Here is a 16,108-nt window from a genome sequence, read left to right as displayed (position 1 = left end):
GATCAAATAAATAGTTTATTAAAAATGATTCTCCGTTTTTCAAATCTCATATCAATGTTGGCCTGTTAAATAAAATAAAGAAAACCTAAAAAACATACGTTTCAATATAAGTAAGAATATGTACTAATATTTGGAAATTGTATCCTAGAAAAATGTTATTTCCTTTACAACAAATTTACATTAACCGTGCATTATTTAAAACGCTTATTAATATTTTTAACAATTAAACTCTTAACGTGAAATAATCATAATTAAATGTTCTTGAAGGTTCTAACTATAATACAGAAATAAATAATTATTTTGTTCATAGTTAAAACCTACATATAATTTATAATTCCTACATTACAACAGTTATATATAATGTAGGATCTGTCAAATTGTAAGGATTCAATTGGTAATTGAGGTCTAAATATAAAATAACAATTTTTTACGAACTCATGAATTAATACTTTTTAATATATATATTTTTTTAATGAACACAAGCTGTAGCCCTACTAATACAACATACATATTACATATAGTTATATTATATAGTCAATATCTATGTGTAAATAAGTATATATGTACCATTTACAAAAGGTATATGATTTATTATACATTTAGTGAACAAATAAATAAATAATAAAATATTGAAAATAAAAATTAAACAATAAACACATTGGTGGATACAATTATATTCAAATAGAAAATTACCATTAACATTTATTAATTTAATGCCAAATACCTATTTATTGATGAAAGTCATCACTAATATAAACACATTCAAAATTAAAGATAAGAATATAATTTAACTTTGCTAATAGATTAGCTTTTAGATTTTTAGTTATTCTTTATATTTTACATTTAAATGCTATAATCATTGAAGACAATTTTTTTTATTAAATGTATCATTTCATTAAATTGTTAAATTCTAATAAATATTGCTTCTTAAAAGTTTAGTTAAGATCACAGATTTTGACATAATACATTTTGCATGTGACTTACCTCTTAAACATAGTAACAAAATTAAAGAAAAAATTTTAAAATATTAAAATTATGTTGTGATAAATAATGAGCAAATGTTATGTGCAATATGTTTTTAAAGTCTGAGACAGAATCGCTTCGCCACATTAATATGAATTTTTGAATGACGTTCATTTATTTAATGTATATATTAGTTGGTATGATAATTTTTTTCAAGATAATAGTCTTAAAAATAATTTAAAGAACTATTGTCAAGTAGAATTAATGAAAAAATTTTAGTTAACTAATCAGTTTTATACATCATGAAAATAAACAGAAGTTCTTAATTAATATGTTATTGCTGAACTTAAAATACTTATATCTATGTATTACAATATAATAACAATTCTATATATCTGTATCGAAGAAGAAAAAAATTAACACATTGTGTTTCTTGACTATCAAATAAAATATTTGGACATATAATGACAATAAATAATTTTTAATATACAAAAATATTTAAAAAAAATTGATTTAAACACCAGGGCATTATTACATACACCATGATTAATGAAAATCATATAATTACAAATTTAAGTTACATAAATAATACAGTTTTCAATAAACAATTTATAGATTTTAACATAAATAAAAATTAAAAATATTGTACTGAAAACAAAATATAAGTAATATTATTTATACTTTATTATATACATGTAACAAGCAAAATTAATACAGCTTTTAGTATCTTTTCTTTTGGGAATAAATAATTAAAAATACTCAAGATTTCTAACACATGTTATTTTTTAAAATACATTAATAGTAAATCAAAAATAAAATAAATTAAAATTTATTATTTACACAATGATTGAATGTTTAGCCACCATATCGACCAGAATAGTTGATATAGCGAGTCATGGTTACTTACATTTTTAGAATATATCTACATTTATTAATTTTGTAGTAAATAATGTTTAAAAGAACTTGTTTAAGTGTTAAATTGTCTACAAAATAAATGCACACAAAAACACATTTTCAACCATTTCTGCTTAAAAGATATTTATTTATATCAGGTACAATTTAATAACAAAAACAATCTTTTATTTTTATGTATGGAGGATATACATGATACTGGTCAAATATTACAGTTCATTTACTGAGTGGTAACTAATAATATTAGAATATTTTACTTTATACATGTCTGTATAAGTTAATAGTTGATGATACTCAAAATTACTTCTTCATATTCAATACTACTTTGTTCCAAGAACAAATTAGTAATTAGTAATTATCAGTGCTTATGTATAGCAGTTTTATAAACAGGCAATAGCAACAAAATAATTAGAAGAAAAATGAACTAGATGTTTTAAATATTATTATGACTGATTGTAATTTAAGAAATAATATAAGTGTCAGTATTATTAAAAATAAATGGATTATATTAATTAAAATATATTTAAACAATCACACTTTTTTTTTCTTTTTCAATTTTTAACTTTTTTTAATTTTGTTAAAATTATTTTATATATTTTTTTAATCCCACTGACCCTATGATTAAACATAAATATTTATTTAAATAATAGAGACTATCTTTAACTGAATATTTTTGTAGCCAGTATGTTATTAAGACAAAGACATAGCTGTTTATATGTTAATAAAATTAACAGCATTTGCGATTGTTGTTAGCACCCGATGGTCGCATATTCTTATCGGCCCTCCTCAGTCTTTTATTACTGGCACTTAGCATTAAATTCACACGATTGATGTGTGCCAGTTGATTGCGACATAAAATCCGTGTCTCTCTATGAGCTTGTAACTAAAAAAATAATTTTCACAATGTAAGAAATTAATTTAAATAATTTGTATGGTAAAAATATTAAGTTGCTAACAATTTCATAATTTTTTATTTATATCAAGCCACTAAAAAGTTAACTTACTTTTTGAGCTTTAGTTGTGCCAGCAATCATTGCTAGCTCTCTTTTAAGTAACTCATGTTTATAAGCATTTTCTTCGGGACGTGAGACTAGAGAGTTCAATGCTATAGATGTTGTTAATGGTATTATGATATTTTCTTTCTTCACTGGAGATTTTTGATCCCTTTTTTCTGTAATTTCACACTTAGGTCGTTCTACTACTGTTTGAGGATTGCAGGTAATTGCCAGATTGGTTGTAGATTCTTCAACCTTTTCATTTTTAGTTGGTTTAATAATATTTTTTCTTTGTACTTTCCTTTTTTTCTTTTCTTCACAACCAATAACAACAGGTTTAGGTACTACTACAGTAGATTTTATATTTTCATCGTTAATGGCATATTGTTCTCCATTAACAAATTTAGCAACATTTTTCTTTGATGATTTTTCATTATTTGGCAAATCTGTTGATTGAATGACACTGAAGGAACTTAATCTAACTAAACGCTCTTGAGCGCGCATTTTAGGAACAATTTCTTTTGGAATTTTCTTTGCCTCATTTTTAACTAAATGAGGCAATGAACTTGGGGGTTTACGGCTTTTCTTTAATACTATTTTAGGAGTTGTTATAACTTGTACAGGTGTCTCAATTTCTGTAGTAGATGTCAATACTTTTGGTTTATTTATAGTTGTGATTTCAGTTTCAACTTTTACATGTTTATTAGTTTGAGAAATTTCGTTTTTAGGTTGTCTGCGTTTCAATGAAGCAGCTACTTCTTTGTAACTGCGAACCACTTTCTGAGAAGATACCTTAGGTTTAGATACAGCACTTAATACAGGGAACATTTCTAAATTTGAACGATTTAGTTTTTTAGCTTCAACAATGATAGGTGCATTTACTGTTGGAACATTTCCCAAAATTATTTCTGGGGAAACTTTAAATTCATCTAAGGGAACAGACTTCTTCAAGGTCTTCTTTTTATGTTGTCTTGGTAAACGATTTCTGCTTTTCACTGATTCAAAAACAATTGGTGTGTCATCATCAAATGACTCATTATTGCTAGAAATCGATGCAAGAGTTCTTTTTTCTGGTAACACTGAACTTACAGTTGGACTATGGTAAACAGACATACTAGGATGCTCAATTAGAAGATTTTCCAAGGGAGTAGTCTCCATGTCTGATGGTCCAACCGAAGTAAAACATGGAGGAGGAGTAACAAACCATCCTTCTTCATTTTGGCAAGATGAAGATGATCGGCTGTGTCGTTCAACAGTCATCCCTTCATCATCAGTCTTTTTAACATCCACTTCGGAATCACCTGTAAAAAAGTTGATTAAGGAAAAGATATAAACTTGTTTTGAAATATTTTTTTAATTACCTTTACCTAGAATAACCCAATCATCAGATTCGTCCACTTCGATTGGTTCAAAATTTTCGTCAATTTCAATTAAAGCATCTGGGCATGGCTCAGATACTTCGGCAGTTTTTTCAGCTGGAGCACTTCCGTAAAACCAACTCGATATGTTTGAAAACATTTTTGGCTACGCAAAAAATAAGGTTATAGATAAAATGTTTCTTTATAAATAAAGAGCAAATTTTAATACAATTGTTATGCCAGTATACATTAATGAAGGTTTATAATAGTTCAGGTTCCTCACATTCCGGTCCTACATATAATGAATATTTTTTTAAATAAAAAAAAAGAGAAATACGACTCAAAAATAATTTTAACTATCTTTATGAATTACTTTAAAAATTGCGCCTTTATAATTTTTACATCAAATATGTGGCAATAAAAAATATTAAATAGATTATTTATAAATTAAAAAAATAATTTTTATGCACTGTTATAGTGATAAAAAAATATGATCAAATAAATATTTGTCAACCTTAAAACAAACAAAGTAAAATTTTATCATGCGAGTCGAGAAATATATCATTATTTATGTAATTAAACACGTGCCCATGTACCTACTAATAATTTGTCAATACACATTCAATGTCAAGTTCATTTAAATCTAGTTCCTTTTGTTATGTTTTATCTTAATAAAATTGAACTTTAATTTATATAATTCTTTTTATTCTAAGTGAAACAAAAAGTTCTTGTAAAACTAAAATAGTTGTTTAAAATAAAAGTTATTAAGATAAAATTATTAACTTAATAAAATTTATATAACTGTGTACCAAGTAATTTTAATAAATAATGTAAAATTTAACTTAGTTATCTTATACTAAATTGAAGAACATTGATAATACATTGAATAGTTTATAACTTTGCTAACCACTTATATTTCGATACCAACAAATCTATATGGGTCAATTAGATAACTTAAAAAAGTAGATTTCATTTTCTTTTGTTATATAACAATAGTGATTAAATTTTCTAGATAACTAAGAACTTTTATTACAATTTATAGGTTTTATGAAAATTTGTTTTAAAATTAACAAATTATAAAATATAAATACAAGAAAGTTATTATTTTTAAATAACTAATTAATTTAAAACAACACAAAACTAAATTAAAGTTAGAGTATAATGTATAATGAAGTCGTAACTTATAGTTTTGGTAGCAAGTTTATAGAAATTGAAAAATGAGCAAATAGTCAACATAAATTATTTTAATTTAAAGTCTATAATTTTTTAATTAATTTTAAAATTATCATTGTTATTTATTTATTATTTAATAAGTTCTAAATTATTTTGTTTAAATATAAATTTACCTTTTGTTGTATACGTCTAGGAGTTGGCACGATTGGTTGCGGTCAGTAAGGAACTGAAATAAAAAGAATAATTAATACAAAAATTCAAAAGATTCATAAGTTAAAAATCATGTATTCTTATAAATTTACAGAAAAAAGTTTGGCAAGTGAAAGAAGCGAATAAAGATAAATATATACGGCAAATAATTAATTTTTTATATATGTAAACAAACATGACAACATTTTTAAAATGAAGGTCAATGCAAACCGTATTGCCAATAATTTTTGCCAACACTGAGTGAATATTATTTTCAGTTTGCCAAACGACTCTAAATAAAAAACACCAACACAAAATTTAGCCAAATATAATTTACTTTCCAAAAGTCAATACGCAAGATCAAAGCAGAAATAAAATATTTTCACTAGCATTTTTCTGATATTTACAGCCTAGAAGTTTTTAAATATTAATAAATATAAATTCAAAACTAAAATATAATTAGGACTATAGCTAAGGAAAGCAATCAGGACAAAGAACAACATTTATTTAGTGTATGTACCTTGACAAATTAAAAATGCCTGAAAAGTTTAATAATGATTTGATAAAACCAACGAAATGCTATGAACATTTTACGTAAAAACAAAATAGATATCAATACTTAAATTGTAGATAAGTTAATGACACGGATACAAAATTTTGATTTTAATAAGTATTAAAATTTCAATAGATTATTTCATTCACACACAATTAGGCATTATTACTCCCTAATCGTTTTAGTTAGTTCCGATTGACAATTTGATAAATAAGTTATATTTCAAGGATAAGCTATGGTTTTCATTAGTTCTCTTATCAACGCGGAAGTTAAATAAGGAAAAGTACATATCATCAACTAAAACAGGTAAGGATTGATTTCTTGATTAAACTTTTCAATTTAAACTACTTATTTTTAATACCATATTTTGATAAAGTGATAGAGTAAGTAAGGAAACGGGTTAATTGTTTATAGTAATTTACCTATTTCCTTACTTACTGAACACTGTATATAAATAATAATCATATTGATGCTGATGAGAAATATTTTTTCCAATTTATTTATCTACATAAACACAATTTGTAATTTTTTGTGAAAATCGTCAAACAACGTATACTATATTATAGTATAATGTGTTGACGGGGCAATAAAACATTACACCAGGCAAAAACCGGTTACGCATCCACATCGCACTCATTCTTTCTCACAACTATGTCAATACAAGTCTATTCATACGGCCTACTACGCGTTATCTTTACTTAAACGTACCCTTCGTTTTCTAAAAATAACTTTGTAACGACGCAATAAATTAAAAAATAACCGTGGTCCAATAAAAGCATCACCAGTAATTTACGGCAAGTTTCAATGACTATTTAAAATTGAGATGGCACAATGACCCGAATTAAGTATACCGCATCAGTATACACTTATTTAGAAACAGCAAGTCAATTGCTTCATTATGTTGTACGCCATACCAGCCTGTCGATGTTTGTTTTAATTACATAATAACGGCTTTGACGGATGCGGCCAATCCATCGTATTAATTAAAATTTAGATAGTAAATTACTGCGCGTGTGTCGATTATCAAACATTATCAGTCATTAAGTACGAGTAAAATAAAAATTAGATACACATAGAAGTCCAGATCATAGGTCATGAAATTAAACAAAAGGTTTGATAGTTTTCCGACATCGATTTTGCGCGTTAAAAAATTCATGAATAAATAATAACGAACAGTTGAGTAATCGTAATGAGTTGAACGTACGATTAAGGTATGAATAGCAAACATAATTTAAATGGGTTACGAGGGCAATTTTTATAAAATTTTTAAATTCGTAGTTAATTTATCAAAATTTTCGATAAACTATGGTAAACAATAATTTCAAAAAACATATTACTTTTTCCCTCATTTTCTATAACAAGGTAATCCGGTCTAACTATTAGATCAATCAAGGTCGTTTATAACCTTCAGCACAAATGTAAAGCACATAACTCATAGTAATAATATTCCAAAATGCGATTATACACACAATGCACTTACAAAAAGCTATCACGGTGACCCTAAAGTAAAGCAATTATTAAAATCCGTTTACTGTTTTTTAATTTATCAGGAAACTGCAAAATGTATTACCAAAGCGATGTATTAAGACAAAAACATGTATGTTAAAATCCTAACTGAAATCTTAATAAGGCCTCGAACTTCTCTAATTAATAAGTGTATAAATAGTAACTAAATATATAGTATAGTATAAGCATAGTATCTATTAAGTAGGATTTATTGTATTTAATGCTTAAATGACTCAGAAAAATCGAAGCAAAAACAAAACCGACCGTGGCAATGAATTATGATGTGTATTATTCAACGTGAAAGGAAAATTTACATAGACAGAGCAAAGATCGGATAACTTTATGTTGAACTGCGTAAATTTATAGTTTTGATTGGTCTAGTTAACTGTTTAGTAAACAGTGTTTACAATGATCAGAGGAAGTACGCTCTGTCGAAACATAATGGACGTCCTAAAAACTGAATACAAAACAAAACAGGCACTCTCTTCATAAGCTTTATATTTTTGTTATTAGTTGGGTATACATAAAACCTCCAACCGCAGATCTTTTCGGTAATTACTGTTATTATATTTTAGTATGAGAAAATCGTATTCTAGAAAGTACAGAGGATAATGTACTCTATACGCCATAGTAGAATTAAATTTCTGCATGCACTAACGGTTTTTCTTGTATACACCACAAGCTAACATCGAATGACCTCGACTCGTCCTACATTTCGCAAAACAATCAAAATATTGACGAAATATTAGGCACAGAGCAACGCCCAGCAAAAAACGGCAATACACCATAATGCCTCCACCACGGTAAAACAAACAGCAGCAGTACATCCTCGCTATGCTGATCGTCTAATGTGCATATAGACTGTTAGTTTTTTTTTTTTGTACAATTTGAAAAATAATCTAATGCAAGTACTAACAATAAAGTGATGCTAACGAAGAAAATTATTTTCGTTGTCCGATCGCTGTACAGCGTTGGAAACAAAAACAAAACAAAAAAATCGTTACGGAACAAAAGCGACAGAAACAGCTGATGCAATAACGACGACGCAGTAGGCGGTGGCCGGAGGTGAAGAGAAAGAGAAGCGATTACTCTAAGCCGAACAAAGACATTCATGTGTACACATAGATGTAGATAACCCCTTCTTTTTATCGCTTTAGCCTAGTCCAATGTTTTTCTTAGTCCCAACATAAGGAAGATACGAGATTATTTGTACTAAAACTATTTATACTATTCCTACTACTACCACAACTGTTATTATGCATAAAACATACAAATGCATCGAGGACAAACAATATTATATGAAATGCATCGGAGAGAAAGAGAGAGAGAGAGACAATAGTCAAAATTAACTTAGGAGCTACAGCTCCTCTTATGCTATATAGTCAAGGTAACCAATTTCTGTGACCCTGAAGCTATGCAACTCTAACAAAATACCAGCTGATATTTTCCCTATGCATTTGCATTCTCGGTCGTTTATTTTTAGTAGGTCGTGTTTATTTATTTTGACATTGAATTTTTATTATGGTTCCGTAACTCATATACTTGAAAGTAAAATTATTTTTGATTTGTAAATTTATCTTAAATAACTCCCAGGGAAACATCAATTAACATTTCCATTTTTATGCTATTATTAAATAATGATTGAACTTTTAACTTGTTTTAATAACGTATGCATAGAACTATTAAAAAAAATTATCATTTTATATATTGTTATTACTACAACGCCCATTTTTCAATTAACTTTGACAAATAAAACGGTATTAAAGAAAAATTATTCAAGGCTTAATTTTCTATCGATTTAAAATAATTTACCCTGCGCCTAGTCATTATCTTAAGGAAAAAATTAAAGCGAAGCTAAAATAATACAACTGCCTAAAGTAAACAATCTATTTCTATTCTCTTGGTCAGAGTCAATGATTTTCAAGCGATATCCAGAGAAAAAAATAAAACCAACTTACCTATAACAGTAAACAGTAAACACAAAATATTGTTAGAGATCTCGATAGGCTTATAAATTTTAAGGTAAAATGAATAAGACTACAATAATTTTTTTCAAATTAAATTAAAAATAGGACTGATATATACTATATTATAAATTAATTAAATATACTAATTATATATTTGTTTGAATATATGTATATATTTATATATATATATATTTAAAACAAAAATACAAAACGAAAACAAAAAAACTGAAAACGAACCGACAACCACAACGAGAGACAGACGAAAGCCAGCTGATCGGGATGTTCTCTTGTTTTTACGGGTAAACCAGCGGTCCCTCCCATTGGTTCCCCTGGCAATTGGGGGGGATGACGTCACACAAACTGCGTCGTATTGATCACAATAATTTTCGCACTGTGTATAACTCGCAACGGCGTATTGAAGACCTGCGGTCTATATACGTATGTCCATAAGAATATTATTATTTATACAATTATATAATATTCATTCGAATTATGGCCGTGTGCAACCGATACACTTGGATTATGTTAAAATTCGTTAACAATGTAGCGCACTTGAAGACTATGTTATCTCTCTGTAAGATTTCTTTAAATTTCAAATGTATATTACATTATCCATTGAAGGTTCACATTTTTTTGGAATTCTTGATTAAGGGAATATATTTAATTTATATCTATATATATTTATGTGTATATGTAAATAACTAATTGTGTTTTGACATAAATGTATGATAACATTTTAGTCAACTCATTTACAACGTTAACTGATCTTAATAAACTTATTAACTAGTCATGAAACATTTTGTTCTCGGATCGATTGCGGTATGTTATACTTTATGTGACTTGATAGCATAAAAATTTGTTAAATATATAGAATTATATATATCATCGAAGATATGTATTTAACGATTTTATACATCCACATGAGGCAAATTTTGTTAAGAATTGTATGCAAAACCACTGTATATAAAAGAAAACCAGTTTTATATCCTTAAACATTTGTTTCATTTTCATGAAACTTTTCTCTTGAGTATATTATTATTCTAAATTCAACCGAAGTTCCAACAACAACATGATCGTAGGGTCAATACAGGAATATCGCCGTGAGGGCAATGTCCTTTATTGGATACAATTAAGAGAGTAGTGTTAAACCTTGTCAATTGACATCCAGAAAAAAAATTTCTTTGTTTTACTTGGAATATAAATAAATTATTCTATAAAATAAATTAAAATAATGTCCAATCAAACCAAATGATTATTATGTTATGTTTGCCAATTAATCAATTTTATCTGTAAGTGCAGTGTGATATAATATTATTAAAAGAAAAATAACTTGTTGAAAAAAATAGTATAAAATCTTATGCAATAAAAATATTCCCATTATGCTGAGTATTTTATACTTGGTTTGACAAAAATTAAAAAAAAATTATATCTAATGATTACACGTTTTATATTTGTACTCGAATTTTTGTTAAAAATTCAATACTCATATATTCAACTAACTTACAAAAGTTACTTCTATTCGTTATACTTACATGAATATTCGATCCAAAAAATATTTAATAAGTTTGAGCAGGGCCGTAATATTTTCAAAACACCAAAAAAATACTGGTATTGTGATTTGACAATATTTATAATTCCGGTAGTTGTTGCCTAAATTGGAGGGGTTTGGAGGGACTTCTCAAATTTTGTTGAAATAGCGTATGGTTGTATATAACAGTATATCGAATTTTTCGGTATTTGTAAACAATTGAATTAACGATAAAAATCAAAATTTGGTAGTAATTTGTTATTTACCAATTTTCGGTAAATATTAATCATTTATAACAATATCATTCGACATTTTTTGAATTTTAATAATTTTATTGATTAATTATACTTATTCTCAAAATAATATTTAATCATTGTAATTAGTTAACTAGAATATGTTTCTTTGGATAATAAAATAATAATGTAAATGAAGATTTTGATAATGCAATAATATTGCTTTATAACTTAAGATCATCAATTTTTATTATTTCTATATTAACTCCTATTCAATATTACCTTTTTTATTAGAAAATTCTGTACGTTACTGTGTCAAAAGTCTCACGTTAGAGAGAATCAAACAAATTGATTAAATTTAATTATTTTAATTTTAGTTTCGTGTTATACAAATGCTTATATTATTATATAATTTAAAATAAATATATTAAAAGTTTTTGGAAAAGAATAATTACCCTATGTGTATATTTTTTAACTATTTTTAATAATATTAAAACTTTATTAATACTTACATAAAAGACAATAGTTTAATAAGATTTTAAAATAGTGAAAAAACAAAAATGTAGAATAAAGCAAAGCACGTTGAACCTACTAGATTCTATTTATATAATATTTAACATGGTAATGCAAAACAAATAATAATGTAATAGACAAAAACATAAATAAAACTAATCCCACAATATGGCTTCTACTTTTGTATACAAACCAAATTATTTTTAAATAATTTAATTTTTTTTAATTTACCTTAATATATATATATACATATATTATTATAAATAAATAAGATTAAATAAGTCGCTATTTATGAAATGGGACCAATTATTTTCAAATTGTCAGTTAAAACTAAAAATTATTATTTGATTTCTGGACTTGAATTTCAAACTAGTTAAAAAAAATAAGTCTAGTAGTATCATAGTTTTGAATAAATATATACTATTTAAAATACTAAAATAAAACTGTTAAGGAAGAAAATAGAAAAATATTTTTTGCAATATCATATATTTATCAAGCGTACTTTATTTAAGAGGGCTAAAGAAAATGTTTATAATTTTATCATAAATATTACTTTTGATGGTTTTATTTCCTCAAAATCTTTTTAAATGTAACAATTCCGGTCAAATATTTGTTGGTCACGTAAATTTTGAGAAGAGGCTTATGTTCTTTATGACTAAGACTCTTATGTCAATAAATAAAAAATAATTAAATACTAAAAAATTTAATTGGCTGAGCATATTTTATATATTCCTTTAACAAAAGACTATTCAAATATTTTCTTTCATTAGACGAAAGCAATTCTATTTCTTGTCTTAAAATAATTTTATTATTTAAAATTGGATTAAATTAACTAGAGACATCAATAATAGATATCATATTTTGAAAAATTACATAAAAAAAGACATTTTTTTAGTTAGCAAGAATTTTAAATCAAGTTACTATTTTTGAAAACGTTTGATTTCAATCAGCTCTTTAATTGAAGCATTTGACGGTACTTAAAAAAGATAAAAAGACACTAGCAAAAAATATACAAAGAAGTAAAAATTAAAATAAATAAATAAATTTTACAGCCAGTTTAGGTCGGTCGGTAACGCATCGTTTTAGCTTCGATGCGAAGCTGAGAAGGTATTGGTTTTACTAAGATGTGTTTATTTTTTTTTTTTTGTGACTGTTACCACTTTTTCTCAGCTCTCACTGAACCAATTTCTTTCAATGATACGTCAAAAGTTCACAAATTGTATCTAGTCAAAGACATTACCCTCAAAAATTGAAAAAAATGCCTTCGTTCCCCGTAAATGGGGGAAACCTCCAAAAAAATTACAAAATTAAAAATTGCTAATTTTCGAAATTTTTTCAATTTTTTTTACGTAAAAGTGCCATAACTTTTTCAAAAATGAACATATCAATATAATTATTTTTTATATAGATGTGTAATATCATTACCTTTCGTTTGGTATATTTTTTTCATAAATTTAACCCTTAACCTGCCCACATGGGGGGATTTAAAATGACAACTTTTTCACAAAAAATTAACTTTTTCAACTTAACTTTTGAAAATGTTCCGGAAGGTCTGACACTTTTATATATATCTTAAATTAAAGCTAATGTAATTTACTTTATTATGCGAAAAAAAAATTTCGGACTTTATTTTATCTTCACGGTGAAAATGGCTACCGAATGCTATTATTGTGTGAAAATTCTCGATTTTATTTTTTACATTTTTAACTTTATAATGCTATGACATATTGAAAAGTGTATGGATCAACATTTTTTTTTATGAGAAATAATATTTTTTAATAATCCCTTTTTCATTCTACATATTTTATCTTAATTAGGATATTAATAATGAACTAGCAGATCATGTAGCTTTTGGAATAGTCCACCAATTTTTTTAAGTTAAACAGTATCTAAAGATTTGCATCGAAGCGTTTTTTTTTTATAGTGATTTTAATCACTGTCAGATATCATTATACTTGATCCATCTATACCACGTCACCACTGTGCCGCGACCCCCCTGTACTGGGTTTTTTTTTAGTACTTGAATATCAGGGTTCAATTCCTTTTCATCAAGTATTACAACCAGATTTTCTAACCAGGTTTACAAGAAAGCATTTTAATAAATTAAAATAAAATACTGTATTTTAGTTAGAAAATTATTGACAACTTGAACTATATATTACATTTTCTCAATTTTTATATTAAATTAGAAATGAAAGAACAATAGAGATAAATCTTTTGATTAAAAATATAAATGAGATTGTGTATTTTACAGGGAGTTTTTCTTATGTTTATTGCTCCCTAAACTAAGTCCTAGTTACGCTATTGTTTAAAATTCATTCAATTTAAATTAATTTACAATGTTTTTTTTCCTTAAGTATTTACTATTAAATAGTTTTTGGTATGATTTTATTATGATTAAGATTAGACTTGGCATATAAAGACTTCATTACACTTCTATACTTATATAAATGATGTTTGATAATTAATTCAAAATACATTTCAGAAATGAGTAATATTCTTTCACTATTTATAATCATAGTTTTTTCAAAATTATATATAATTTATATTATCTTTTACTAATTTACTTAATTTACTAATTAAACGATCAATAAAGTAACGTGCTATAGTTTTTTAATGAATATTTGTTTAACACGAATAATCAGTTAATATTCGATAACTATTTGAAATTTTTCTTTTCAAAATCCTAAAATTGGACTTCGAAATAATAATAAGTTTTTAAAACATGTAATAATATTTATTAGTGATAAAATATAATATTTTAGCCGCAATAAACTATAGTAGTAATGTCATAAATTTTATATCTTCAATATCTGTTTAAACACCATCAAACAATATGTTTTTTTAAATTTAAACGATAAGATTTAAATTTGTTTAAAATAAATAAGTATTTTTAAGAATTCTTTAATAACTACGAAACATTTTCGAACTCTTTGATCATTTGTATCATAGTCTTCTTAATCAGTAATTTTTTTACTAACTTAGATGAAATTTTGTTTTTAATCTTATATTGATTAATCAACAACATTAATAATATTGAAAAATAAAATACTCAAGTTCCTCCTATTCCCTATTGAGGGAGGTTTTTTTAAGTTATTTTTAATTTACTCTTAAAGCCTTGAATGTTGAAATTCTTAAAAAATATATTTCTTTGTGATTTAACTATCTTAATCACACATTTTTAATATAGTAAACATACATTTTGTTACAAATTTATAAACAACTTTTGTGTGATATTTTTGTTATGCGTTTTAACTAATTACTTTACATTATTGAAATTTGTTTTTAATTTGGTTATTAACATGATTTTTTGTTTAAATACTTAAGAGTTGTGCTTAATGTAATGTATAACGATTGTAAATTTTTTGTTTTGTAGATAAGTATTAGAGTTTTAATAAAATTTAAAACTTTTATATTTTTCTTGTAAACAGACGTTGTAACTTTTATAGGTTAAGTGCAAAGGTGAGAACAAAATATATGTTTAAATAAAATTTTCTTAGAAAATTTTGTTGCTGATTTTCATGAAAATAATTATATGTAGCGTAATAAACCAAATGTTATAACTATCATTACAAGAAGTAAATAAAAATAATAATAATTTATTGTTGTTGTCATGAAATGGGATACATTTTAAGTATGAAAGTGAAATTTATAACTATAGAAAAAAAAAGTTTATCTTTAAAAAAATGCTAATAAAGGTTATAAAAAGCTAGTTTGAAAGTCATTTGTAAATATGAAAGTCACTGAAGATAATATGATGTTTATAAGAGATAAATAAAAAGAGTGGGTTAACAAAATTATTTATATTAAAAATGATTAATTGCATATGTCCAATCATTAGATAACTGAAATTTTTACTTTATGGACAATGATAAATAAAACATTATACTTACCATAAAAATAATTAAAAAATTTTCTTTTCATCGAACAAAGAATAATATAACTACCTGTAATTACTTTTAGGTGATAGCCTAGGGGTTAGTATTAATTGAATAATTTGGACTTAGATCATTGAGAACTAGAAAAGTAGATTATAATATTTAAAATTTTGCGATATTTAATTCTTTAACTTTGTTTAAAGGAAAAATGTGAATATCTCTAATTACAATTTTTTTATTATATAGAGTTAATGAATCAAATCCTATTATGATACAATTTATCAACGCGTAATTAGTTTCTTAAAAGTTTAGAAGAATTATATTTGTTGTTATATAAATA

The 16,108-nt window shown here is 25.3% G+C and overlaps 1 protein-coding gene across 4 annotated transcripts; it reads right to left on the bottom strand.

The window, feature by feature from the left end:
• Positions 1-1,741: 1,741 nt before the first annotated feature.
• Positions 1,742-9,881, bottom strand: LOC126893965 (uncharacterized). 4 transcript variants are annotated; one of them, XM_050664548.1, is made up of 5 exons: positions 9,608-9,881; positions 5,575-5,627; positions 4,232-4,394; positions 2,880-4,171; positions 1,742-2,758 (listed from the first exon to the last, which is right to left on the bottom strand). In XM_050664548.1, exons 3-5 carry the CDS (start codon positions 4,386-4,388, stop codon positions 2,603-2,605), a joined length of 1,605 nt encoding a protein of 534 aa, XP_050520505.1. In that variant the 5' UTR covers positions 4,389-4,394; positions 5,575-5,627; positions 9,608-9,881; the 3' UTR covers positions 1,742-2,602. The 4 variants fall into 4 exon arrangements, with proteins under 4 accessions (XP_050520505.1, XP_050520503.1, XP_050520504.1 ...); XM_050664546.1 differs by lacking the exons at positions 5,575-5,627; positions 9,608-9,881 and adding an exon at positions 4,829-4,864; XM_050664547.1 differs by lacking the exons at positions 5,575-5,627; positions 9,608-9,881 and adding an exon at positions 4,829-4,864 and having other exon boundaries at positions 4,238-4,394.
• Between the last annotated feature and the right edge of the window lie 6,227 nt (positions 9,882-16,108).

The sequence above is a fragment of the Daktulosphaira vitifoliae genome, unplaced genomic scaffold, assembly GCF_025091365.1.
Source record: "Daktulosphaira vitifoliae isolate Bord-2020 unplaced genomic scaffold, ASM2509136v1 Scaffold_1, whole genome shotgun sequence".
Lineage (NCBI taxonomy): Eukaryota > Metazoa > Arthropoda > Insecta > Hemiptera > Phylloxeridae > Daktulosphaira > Daktulosphaira vitifoliae.
This window is presented reverse-complemented; position numbering and strand designations above follow the sequence as displayed.

What these genes read in the sequence shown, in the direction of transcription:
- LOC126893965 (XM_050664546.1), bottom strand. Translation starts at nt 4,849, where the DNA reads ATGTGTATTGACAAATTATTA. An exon ending in TGTGTATTGACAAATTATTA is followed by an intron (nt 4,395 to 4,828) that starts GTAGGTACATGG and finishes TTTTTTGCGTAG; the next exon opens with CCAAAAATGTTTTCAAACAT. An exon ending in GCACAACTAAAGCTCAAAAA is followed by an intron (nt 2,759 to 2,879) that starts GTAAGTTAACTT and finishes TTATTTTTTTAG; the next exon opens with TTACAAGCTCATAGAGAGAC.